This window comes from Malus domestica, chromosome 10 (genome assembly GCF_042453785.1).
Source record: "Malus domestica chromosome 10, GDT2T_hap1".
Taxonomy (NCBI): domain Eukaryota; kingdom Viridiplantae; phylum Streptophyta; class Magnoliopsida; order Rosales; family Rosaceae; genus Malus; species Malus domestica.
In genome coordinates, this window is record NC_091670.1 from 18,641,852 (window position 1) to 18,653,972 (window position 12,121).

Sequence of the window (12,121 nt, forward strand, 5' to 3'; positions counted from 1 at the left end):
CACTGGCGAATCCATTAAGGGGCAAGGGAGGTCAGCAGACTCCCCGAACTTCGATGAACGTCTATAGATACCTTAGGTGTTGATCATCCGAACTTCGGTGAATGTCGATACCTTGAGTGTTGCCCTTTTGAAGATTAGAGTTGGCTTCATACTTGCCCTCCAACCGACTTCAGGCCTATCAAAACCCGATGAATGTCTATGAATACCTTGGGTGTTGCCCCTTGCATACATTAACATGTTTGTAGTATGAATTTTCAAATAATTTCAGGTCTACCAAAACTTGATAAAATAGCGATATGCATGCTATTTTTGGTATAAAAAAATTTACGTGCTGCGCCGCTATTCTTACTGATCCCCTAATATTATTTTCTGGATCTCTCCTCCAAGAGCTCCTTCTCCACCCAAGCCCCTCCACCCCACATACCCAACTCCCCACTTCCCCCTCCCACCCTCCCTAGAGCTCGCACTCGCATCGGCAGGTCACGCGACTCCAACCGCGGCAAGCCCTGGTCCCACCACCGCCTCTCCTCCCAAGGTCAGTATATCCTCCACTTCTTTCTCGACCCACAGTTCGATTCCTCCGAATTACGTGAGAAGCTTGTTGGTTTAGTTGAATTGCATAGGGATGAATTTGGGTCGAGCTTGGACTCTCTGGCTTTGGATTTACTGGGTATTGTTAAAGGTTTAAGCTTTCATAAGAAATTTGACTTGGCTATTAGTGTTTTCGAGTGGTTTAAGAAACGTGAGGATTGCGATTTGGTTTTGAATGGCTCTGTTGTTGCTGTGATTATTAGTATTCTGGGGAAAGTGGGTCGGGTTTCGAATGCAACTTCGTTGTTTCAGAATTTGCACAATGAAGGCTTTTCTCTTGATGTTTATGCTTATACTTCTTTGATTACTGCTTGTGCTAGTAATGGGAGGTATCGGGAGGCGGTTTCGGTGTTTAAGAAAATGGAGGAAGAGGGTTGTAGGCCGACTTTGATAACTTACAATGTGATTTTGAATGTGTATGGGAAAATGGGTATGCCTTGGCATAAGATTAGAGCTCTTGTGGAGGGTATGAAGAGTTCTGGGATTGCCCCGGATTCTTATACTTATAATACGCTTATTACTTGTTGTCGGTGTGGGTCTTTGTATTTGGACGCTGCTGAGGTTTTTCAGGAGATGAAAACAGCCGGGTTTGTATCTGATAAGGTTACGTATAATGCGCTGTTGGATGTGTATGGGAAGTCTCGGCGGACAAAGGAAGCAATGGAGGTGTTGAAAGATATGGAGTTCAATGGGTTTTCTCCGAGCATTGTGTCTTACAATTCGTTGGTATTGGCTTATGCAAGAGATGGTTTGCTGGAGGAGGCAACAGCCTTGAAAACCCAGATGGTGGAGAAAGGGATTAAACCCGATGTTTTTACCTACACCACCCTTTTGTCAGGATATGAGAAGGCTGGGAAGGATGATCTGGCAATGAGGATTTTTGAGGAGATGAAAAGTTTTGGTTGCAAACCAAACATTTGTACCTTTAACGCCCTTATTAAGATGCATGGTAACAGGGGAAATTTTGCTGAAATGATGAAAGTTTTTGAAGAGATCAAGATATGTAAGTGCACCCCAGACATAGTTACTTGGAACACACTTTTGGCAGTGTTTGGCCAAAATGGGATGGACTTGGAAGTTTCGGGAGTGTTCAGGGAGATGAAGAGAGCAGGGTTTGTACCCGAGAGGGATACTTTCAACACTCTAATCAGTGCATACAGCCGGTGCGGTTCTTTCGACCAAGCTATGGCTGTGTATAAGAGAAGCTGGTGTTACTCCAGACCTCTCCTCCTATAATGCTGTTTTGGCAGCACTGGTGCGAGGTGGGCTTTGGCAACAGTCTGAGAAAATGTTTGCGGAAATGCTGAATGGTCACTGCAAACCCAATGAGCTTACATATAGTTCTCTGCTCCATTCTTATGCCAATGGCAAGGAAATTGAGCGCATTCATATTCTTGCTGAAGAAATATACTCTGGTGTAATTGAACCCCACGTTGTTCTCTTGAAGACACTTGTTCTTATCTTTAGTAAGAGTGACCTTTTGATGGAAACAGAACATGCCTTCTTGGAACTGAGAAAAAAAGGGTTTTCACCTGACATAACTATCTTGAATGCGATGCTATGAATATATGGCCGGAGGCAGATGTTTTCGAAGACAAGTGAGATTTTTAAATTTATGAATGAGATGGGGTATACTCCTAGCTTGACAACCTACAATAGTATGATGTATATGTACAGCCGCTCAGAAGATTACGAGAAATCAGAACACTTTTGGGGGAGATTATTGAGAAGGGTATAAAGCCTGATATAATTTCATGCAATACTCTCATTTTCACCTATTGTAGAAATGGTCGTATGAGAGAGGCTTCACGGATATTCTTAGAAATGAGGGACGCTGGGATTTCTCCAGATGTAATCACTTACAACACCTTTGTGGCAAGTTATGCAGCTGATTCACTGTTCGAGGAAGCTATTGATGTGGTCTGCTACATGATTAAGAACGGCTGCAAACCAAACCAGAACACGTACAACTCCATTGTAGACTGGTACTGTAAGCACAATCGAAGGGACAATGGAGTTAAGTTTGTCAATAACCTTCTCAATCTTAATCCGCATATTTCCAAGGGGGAGGAGTCCAGATTACTAGACCGTATTAAAAATAAGTGGTCATAGTTAGTTTTTCCTCTATGAATGGGGTTACTGCTCAATTGGCATAGTTTTAGCCTCGAACACTTACATACATCAAGTTGTTCATTACCTCTTGCTATGCTCATGTTATATATATTTTGTTCGGGCATGGAGAGGAGGATGTAATCTCGTTGTACATGATTTTGTTGCTTCTCCGAAAGGCTAGCGTACCGGAGAAAATTAACCTATATATTAGTCCCATTTCAATTTATATGGCCTGCAGCGTATGTTGTATCGATGAGCTGAGATGAAGCAGTGGGATGCGCGGTAACTTTTGAGGTATGTACAATTAACTCTTCCTCATCAACCAAACTTGCCAGTAACTGCAGCAGCTTTGTTAACTTAGATAGTTAAGTTGTGAAAATTTCAGTGCTGTAACAATCTTTTGTATGTTCAAAAACTTTTCTATATGGGATTTTAAGTTTTATCCAAGGTTATAATTAAACCTTGGAAAACGAATCTTATACCATCAATTACAAATCTAATAATGTATCTTCCTTATCATTTGCTTTCTTATCTGTTTATTAGCCGGTATTAAGTTTTGAGCGATGTTATTTGTATCACGTTTATTGATCACATTGCTTAGGTGAGTTTTGATGAATAAGATGGTTTCTTTCAAGTAATATGTAGATATGGTTGCCCTTGGAATTACAGGTAATCATGCATATGACTTCATCCTGTGCATAATTGCCTACAATTTGGCCCATTGCTTTGGTGAGAAAATGAGTGAAGAATAAGGCCCTGTTTGGTATTTACCATTTTCCGTAAAAACTGCTTTATTTTAAAGTTCAGCAATAAAAAAGTGAGATAAAATTAAAATATCTTGCTAATTTAAAAAAAAAAAAAAAAGTTCTTCTGATAGTAACTTTTAAAAGCAGCATGTAGGTTGTTTTTAATAAAAAACAAAGTTAAATCTTTAATGAATATTTCCAATTCTCGTAATATCCTTATTTGTTTTAAAAAATTTACGTTGTTTAACCGTCTATACTCACTTTATCTCTTGGAGAACAAAGTGATTGCTACCACCTACTACAACAAATTCTAACTTTACATCATCATTGCCATGACCATCACCACCATCGTCGATATTGTTGCCACCACCGCTGCCATCACCACCATAATTACAGTTGCCACCACAACAACAAACACAACCGTTGCCGTTACCTCACTCCAACCACCACACCTCATTATTGGCACCATCACCATACCCTACCTTTGTAGCTGTCATCACCACCAGCGCCGCATCACCACCACTGCCCTTACCATTGCTATCATCACAACCACACCCACTACCATGTCAAATTTTGTCATTATATACAATTATATCACTTTTACATTAAAATTTCCCAATTGTTTGTTGCTCAATGATACTAGATTAATTACAATTCGTAGATATGATGCAGCCGAAACATTTCTTGAACGAGTTCATAAGGGGAAAAAATAAATGCACATTTTTTAAAACTTTCACATACTTGTTTAATCTTGTCATTTGTTTTTGTTTAATTTAATAAATCTGATGATCAGAAAAATGAGTAAATTGTCAATTCTCTTCTCCAAACTTTCACATAGCTTTCGACTTTCCTTCCCCAATTTTATTGGAAAATTAAGGACTCAAACTAATTTTTTAGCCAATTTCTTCTCTATGGTGAGATTTTCATATATTTCATCGAAATTTCAGTTAAATTAGAAGCATGTGCACAACATGTGACAATTCTTTTTGGGAAGAAACGTCATTTCGCAAGCCCTTCACATGATATACCCTCTTCAATCGCATATTTGCAGATTCCCTATTTAGAAATCTAGGGTTTTCACGCGATTTGCAAGGTGGGTGTTCACTGAAACTTGGGGAAAATTGACATTCCCTTTGTCGATTTCATAGTTAGTTGATGGTGGATTCGACAAAATCAGTGAAATTACAAAATGTTTTGAGAGTTGAAGATGCCTCTGGAGGTGCGAAACGGGGGGAGTCGTCCAAAGTATTGTAAGTATATTTTATCCCTTTTGTAATTGTTTGTTTAATAGGTAGATGCCGACTTTACATGGTTTTTTTTCTCTTCTGTAGCTTTGTACGAGATTTCTTTTTGGTTTTCAAATGGTAGTCAAATGTATATGTGGTCTTAAAGAAATTATGTCCATTTGGTTCAAAGTAAATTGTTTGAGATGTATTGTAATGGGATCTCAAGATGACTGAGGTCTCATTTTTATTTAAATTGAAATAAACTATTGTTAACATCATTGATTTACTTCAGGGCTTAGGAGGTAAGCAAGATCAAGGTGAAACTCAATCTCAAGCTCCAATTCAAGCACAATGTCAAGGACGACCTAAATGGGTGAGGGTACGACACTACAAGGTAAGGAAGTCAAGAATAAGTTCTTCTGGTAAAGATAGGTGCTAAAGTGCTAAGATAAGACGTCAACCACGGGGTTGTGCAAGGTGAGGCTCTGCCTTTGCCCTACAATCCACTCCAGGTCACGGAGCTCTCAACTGCGTTGTTTAGGTTCCTTGTTTTTTTTTTCCCGTCTTAGCTTTCACTGTACCTTTCCAAGTTGCTGCTTCTACATTACAACCTCAACCTTAAGCAGCCACCAAAAATGAAAATGGGTTTAGGTACAAGTTTCCAGCCAAACGAGGAAGGTCATGGAAAGTGTAGTTGATCTCACGTGTCATGTGTGTTTTGAACATAACATTTGTGCTCTTGTTTTGATAACTAAAACCTTATTTTGCTTGTGTGTTGGTAGAGTGGAATGCCCATATTTTGTAATTGAGATTTTATAGGTTATACGCCTTATAGATGGTGAAATCTCTTTTGTTTTCCAACTTCTTAATGATCATTTTGCGGAATTGTATTGGGACTATTATGACATATGAAAAGTTGTAATTATCATGAGCATTTTTTTAGAAGTATTATGAACAAGTTTCTTATATTCATGCACTGCTTTGGAGACAATAACACCATGAGTATTTGTTCATATTTTTATTTGTTAGAGAAGAAACAAAAGATGGTAGTAGTTCTTGCTCCAAGAAAAAGAATAATTTAGCTACATATGAAGACATAACACTATGTTTCATTTCTCATGCCATAGCATGTGTTGATTGAAAAGGAGGGGAAAATGAAATTGAGGATAGGAATTAGTGGGAAAAAAATAGAGGGAAGGTTTTGTTTTTGTCTTATTTTCAGTTTTTTAATTATTTTTAAGAGTGAAATAACTTAACTACACTCACATGTTGTGCACATGCTCTCATTTAACGGAAATATGGATGTAATATATGAAAAACTAAAGGTAGGGGAGAATCGGCTAAAAAAAAATTAGTTTGAGTCGTTAATTTTCCAACCGAAAATGAAAGCTAAGTGAAAGTTTAGAAGAGAAATCGGCAACTTACTAAAAAAGATTAGACTCAAGACCAGAGGGGGCGTTGGGGGTGTGAAAGTGCAATGGCACAGGGCTCTGAATTCCTTAAGGGCCCCAAAATTTTGGTCGTCCTATATTATACATGAGTATAAATTTTCTAATAAAAAAATTAGACTCAAGACCAGAGGGGCGTTGGGAGTGTGAAGGTGCAATGGCACAGGGCTCCGAATTCCTTAAGGGCCCCAAATTTTGGTTGTCCTATATTATATATGAGTATAAATTTTCTATTAAAAAAAATTTAATTGAAAAGAAAAATCATCATCATATAGCTTTATCTGTATTACAATTAGTTAAGTGGAGCTTATAGCTTTTTAATCAAAATGGTCCTTGAGATTTGCATATAACTTCTCACTTTGGTCCTTGAGATTTGAAATCAATAGGAGTAGTCTCTGAGTTTGTCAACCATCAATCATTTTGGTCATTCCATGAAAAATCTCCATTAAATAAGGCTAAAATGATACAAATACCCTCAATCTTTTTTAATTCATTTGGCCCCGTGTTTATTAAATTGATGGTATTTTCGTCATTTTGGTCCTTATTTAATATAAATTTTCATTGAAGGACCAAAATGATTGATAATGGACAAACTCAGGGACCACTTCTATTGATTTCAAATCTTAGGGACTAAAGTGATGAGTTATGCAAATCTTAGGGACCATTTTGGCTAAAAAGCCTACTTAATATATTAATTTTTCACTTTTCTATAGCAATAAAAAAAAACATGTATATTACATTCTTCCACTTTTCTTTATCAATAAAAAACTAACTTGTATGTTACTTTCTTCCACAAACACAAACGTATTTCCGCATCTCTCTTTTAGTCGTGCTCCAGTTTTCTTCGATGAACCCTAATGGCAGTTGCAGATTATTAAATTATTAAGAGTGAGATGCTGATTTCAATTGAGTTTGGATATTGGTTATGAACTTCTGTATGAATGTATTGTCTAAAAAAATATTTTTAAGGAGGACCTTTTTATTAAATCATAATTAGGCCTCTAAGGCCTCGTTTGGCAGTTTGGACTGTATTGACTATTTCTGTCGGATAGGATAAATAGTCATCGGATAGTACTGACTATATTAGTCGGGTGTTTGGTGCAGTATCGGACTAATAATTGTATTATTTATACTGTGTTTGATATTGAACCGGATAGGACAAGGAAAAAAAAATATGACAAATCTTTGTTTGTTTGTTGAACTTTTCTCATATTTATACCTATTGAAACCCACATAAATTTTCAAATAACAAAGAAAAATGGAAAAATTAGTATCTGATCCCTAGTTCTTACTGTTCATTGACTAAGACCTTATTAGTTCTCAAATTTTGATTCAAGTCCCTATCATTAATGTGATAATGAATTTACATGTTTATTATATAATTTTTTTAATATAAAAATTAGTAATTAATTTAGGGTTTAATACTCACACCTCTATTAAACTTCTAATTAATTTTCAATTCAAACATTTCAAAAATAATAAAAAAATTAAATTAAATTAAGTTTGTACCTATTAGTTTTTTTATATATATAAAAAGATTCTCAATTTTTTAATCTTAAATGTACCCATTCATATAATTTTCAATTTTTTTAATCTTAAATGCACCCATTCTCAAATATATCAATTTGTTATATGTAAAATGTACCCTTTTTTTAATATAAAATCCATTCAAATTTTTTAATCCATGTTTAAACTTATATGGGTACATTATTTTTCGTTGATTTGAGAATGTATCCATGTTTTGGTACAATAACTTTTTTTGTTAATTTTGGTTAATGTACACACACACACACAATATAATAGCGAGTATAATTTATATTTTATTATTTTTAATCCCATAAATTATAGGTTTTATTTAAAATCTCATTAATATAAACAATTACAATTTTCAATTTATAATTTTTAATTTAAAAAATATAGTAACTTACATTATTACATTAATGTCAGGGACCTTAATCAAAAACTAAAAACTAACAAGGTTTCAATCAAAGAATATTGATAGCTAGGGACCGCATCCAAAATGTCCCAAGAAAAATAGTATCAAATTTCACAAGCAAGATATGCATTCCTCATTCTTCAAGTTCCCTTAAAAATTAGCACGAAATACTATCAAATTTCAAACCTCTGAGCTACTAAGAAAGAACAAATAGGCACAGGAAGTACTTCACCTAAAAGCACTTAAATCGTAAGAAAGTTGGAGAACAAACAGATTAACCGCACAACCCAGTTAGCTAAACCCAGTAGAAATCAAAAAACACATGCAGCCACACAAGTCTGACTATTGAAATATCAAAACATCACTGACAATCCATATCTCTAAAAGCATCAGAAACTCGATGCCCAACTCACAAAACCCACCCAAATTTGATCCTGGTGGGTGCAAAATCTTAAACATACATAGCAAAAATAAGAACCCATATGAATAAAAATTGGAACTTTATACCCAAAATCGAAGAGGCGTACCGGGCGAGCGCTGCGGTTTTTGGGTAGCCGGAAAAAAGCAGCAGCGTAACGATAAAGACGAGGAGAAAGTTGGGGGCAAGTGGCGGGGAGAGAGTGAGTGAGCTTCTGGAGAGGAAGATAGAGCGTCTGGAGAGGAAGGACAGAGCGAGAGAAGCCAGGGAAGAAGAAGAAGAAAAATGAAAAGACGAACTGTGATGCAAACGAAGAAGAAGAATTTGAGAAGACGAACCTGGGATTCAGACGAGAGAGGAGTGCGTCTGGAGAGAAAGAGAGAGTGTCTGGAGACCACTGTCTGGAGAGGAATGAGAGAGCGAGAGATGCCTGAGGGTTTGGGAGTGAGGTCCTTAAAAAAAAGCACTTATGAAAAAAAATTGTGAGAGTTTTAGGTGTTTGGTAAATTGAAAAAAAAAAGAACTTATTTTAGAAGCTGCTGTGAGAATAAGCTGAAATCAAAGGAAAAAACTGAAGTTGTTATTTGCAACTTTGGAAAATTGGCTTTTTTCGAAGCACACGGAGCTACAGTGCTCCTTTAATGAAAAGACCCACTATCAAACTGTTTTTTTTTCTTCTAAAAGCACTTTTATAAAAAAATTTACCAAACACTCTGCTGATTTATTTCACAGCCGCTTATTCTCACAGCAGCTTTTTTTCAAAGCATAGCAATACCAAACTAGCCCTAAATTACACCGTGCTTTTGGACGGTATAAGGAAGAGGGTGGAGAGCGTATAAAAAAGGTGGGCCCGAATTATTTAATCCAGTGCTTATTTAATCTAAACGGACATCAAACACCGTACTCCGTATTATTAGTACTATCCGATGCCTTATACGGTGTGCCAAACATGGCCAAAATATCAGAAACGGCCTTGCTCAAGCCCGAAGTGTGAGTCCTGACAGCCTCAAATCCAGACGCACGTAAAACGTGCCAATTGACCACCGAACTGATATGACAACAAACCAATCCCAAAACCAAAATAAGGATAAATCATTAGCCAAAGAATTAAAGAAAAGATTCCCACCTCCCAAATATATGCGAACAAGAATTCCTCAGCTCTTACAGCAAACCGGAAAATTTGATGTGAAAGTGATGAGTAAATTCATGAAAAGGGAAAATATTTTGATAATATAGGTAGACGAAATGGTTAATATTTCATAGATTGAAGGTACAAAATCAATAATTAGATACACGTGCTACAACATGACGGATTGGCTACACGAGAAGATATACATACTCGTGATGTTAAACAAGTAGCCATGCAAAACAAGTTCAATTGTGACCTGTTCTTGCAGTAGGTATTCTTCAAAACTTTGGATGTCCAATTATGTCAGAGTTTGGAAAGCAGTAAAGCCAGCTGCTCATCAGAGACCTTAACTTCAATGCATGCTCCCAATGATGCAGCAAGTCTTGCAGCTAACTGATGCTTACACTGGACAACAAGAAGCATAACAAAAATAAGAACACTTTCGTACTTTTTTCGTTTTTTTAGTTTCAGAGGAACTTTAGAAGGGATGAGCAAGTTCGGATCCCCCTCCCCATAGTTTAGATTAATTAGAACAACGCTCGAATCGATAAAAAATTGGATGAGCAAGAGAGGAATCTCACTCACACAAAGCTGCTCTCCTCTGTTCACAATGTCATAGAAGAATGAATAACAAGCACAATACTGCTCAGCAAAACACAAGTACTCCTCCTTCCTCTGCGATTCTCCGACGACCTAACCACACAACGTAAATTGAGAATTGGGATTTCATTTTTCACTTCACATCAAATAAATTTACAATCATTTAGCCAAAATGAACATGATTCATATCCCAGATTTGATTTCCATGAATGACAAAGTTTCTTAATCTTTTTGGCTTAAACAAGAACATAAAACAAATAATTTTCTGCCCAAATTCAAGCAGTGTTCATCCAAATTCCAAATTTTCAGATAAAATTTAGCCCAAATTTCAACAAATTTCATCCGAAATTGTGTCCAAGCTACTAAATCCAGTTGAAAACAAGTATACAAAACAAACCAGAATTTGATTTGATCAAAAATTTCAAACCTGAAAGATGGAACGACCACCGGGCTCACCCAAAACCCTCTTCACACCTCTCTGATCCACTATCCTTGTTGCTCTCTCCAAGTTCTTCCCAAACAAGAAATGCAGGCTGAAACTTTCCCAGCAACCAAACACTCAATAACACAATTGGAACAATTAATTCAAACGAAATTAAAAGGAAATTTGAAATGGGATGAGTGGAGACTAACACGGAGAGCTGATCGTCGGTGACTGAACGAGTTGACTCAATCGCCTTCCACACTGCCTCTGCAACCAAGCTACTTGAATTGCTCATCTCTCACCTTTTCACTCTCTACAAAAAAGGGGTTTGATGGTACAGTTGCATGAGGAAGGTCAAGAAGTAGGGTTTGTAGTACCTGAATCTGACTGGGTTCCCTAGAGAATGTTTGACTATAGCTACTGGCATTCTGTGGGGATGAAGCATCCTTTCCACACCAATGAACATTTTCCACTATTTTTTAACAAGGGCAGATTTCGCTTGCAAATTTTATCAAGTTATTGTTATGAAAAACATAAAATTTGTTGAAGTCTTATTAGATTATGAATGTAATTATGTAAATCCTATTATATTTGATATATCTCTTAAATTAGCTACTAGCTTAGTTGTTTTTTGCCAATCAGATTATTTTAAAATAAATTAAGATAGTTAAAACAACTATGAAGCATGAAGACATTTTCCATGATACATGAACCCCTACATTTATATTTTCCTTATGATATATATATATATATATATATATTATATGTTCGTATAATTGTCAATATATATATTCGTGTTCATGCATTACACAATTATAAAATAGCTATTCTGAATTTGTGGGTCAAATAATCGAAAGAAAATATAAGCAATTTTGGGTTTTTCCAAACCCTAGAAATCGAGAAAAAAAAAAAAAAAAAATCTAGGAATTCGCACCGAAGATGTGAGCAAAGCCGTGTTGGCACAGACAGCAGCCCCTTTTGGGCATAGTTGTGCACGGAACCCAAAGCCCACTTGTCTAGGCTTCTCTATTTGTAGATATCAACCCGCATACTAGTAAGCTTTTTGCTTTACTGGGCTTCCTCTTGGCCCACCTTCAATCAGCCTCTAGCCGCTGATTGAGCTTGTCCTTCTAATTTTTCCCTTGGCCCGCTTTGTAGCAACAGGCTTGCTACTATGGATTTTTTTTTTCTTTTCTCTTGGCCCATGACTGCAGCTAGCCTGCAAGCTTGCTTTTGCACTTTGTTGGGCTACCTGCAGCAGCCTCACACAAGGCCAACTTGCAGTCTGCAAGTGTTAGGCTTTGCAGATTTGACAACAGCCAGCAATCCAATGCTGGGCTGCCTCTTTTCTTAGCCCAAAGCCAATTTTGGGTGTTTTTTTTTTTTTCAACTGCACCCATATTTTTTTGGTGCCCAATTTCATGGCCTTAACCAATTTTTAAGGCTTTCCTTTTGCGTGCCGTACAGCCATCTAGTCCAAAATATGGCCTA

The 12,121-nt window shown here is 36.7% G+C and overlaps 1 protein-coding gene and 1 pseudogene across 2 annotated transcripts; one reads left to right on the forward strand and one right to left on the reverse strand.

Moving 5' to 3' along the window:
* Positions 1-366: 366 nt before the first annotated feature.
* On the forward strand, positions 367-2,929 carry LOC103430160 (pentatricopeptide repeat-containing protein At5g02860-like; annotated as a pseudogene).
* Positions 2,930-9,714: 6,785 nt separating this feature from the next.
* On the reverse strand, positions 9,715-11,162 carry LOC103423044 (uncharacterized). 2 transcript variants are annotated; one of them, XM_008361114.4, is made up of 4 exons: positions 10,840-11,162; positions 10,634-10,745; positions 10,192-10,299; positions 9,715-10,011 (listed from the first exon to the last, which is right to left on the reverse strand). In XM_008361114.4, exons 1-4 carry the CDS (start codon positions 10,923-10,925, stop codon positions 9,910-9,912), a joined length of 408 nt encoding a protein of 135 aa, XP_008359336.1. In that variant the 5' UTR covers positions 10,926-11,162; the 3' UTR covers positions 9,715-9,909. The 2 variants fall into 2 exon arrangements, with proteins under 2 accessions (XP_008359336.1, XP_008359337.1); XM_008361115.4 differs by having other exon boundaries at positions 10,634-10,739; positions 10,840-11,120.
* Between the last annotated feature and the right edge of the window lie 959 nt (positions 11,163-12,121).

Bases quoted from the DNA above. Each gene is read 5' to 3' on its own strand.
- LOC103423044 (XM_008361114.4), bottom strand. From the start codon at position 10,925: ATGAGCAATTCAAGTAGCTTGGTTGCAGAGGCAGTGTGGAAGGCGATT. The intron at 10,746-10,839 runs GTTAGTCTCCAC...TTGCTGGGAAAG, and splicing joins ACCGACGATCAGCTCTCCGT to TTTCAGCCTGCATTTCTTGT. The intron at 10,300-10,633 runs GTTTGAAATTTT...TTGTGTGGTTAG, and splicing joins GTGGTCGTTCCATCTTTCAG to GTCGTCGGAGAATCGCAGAG.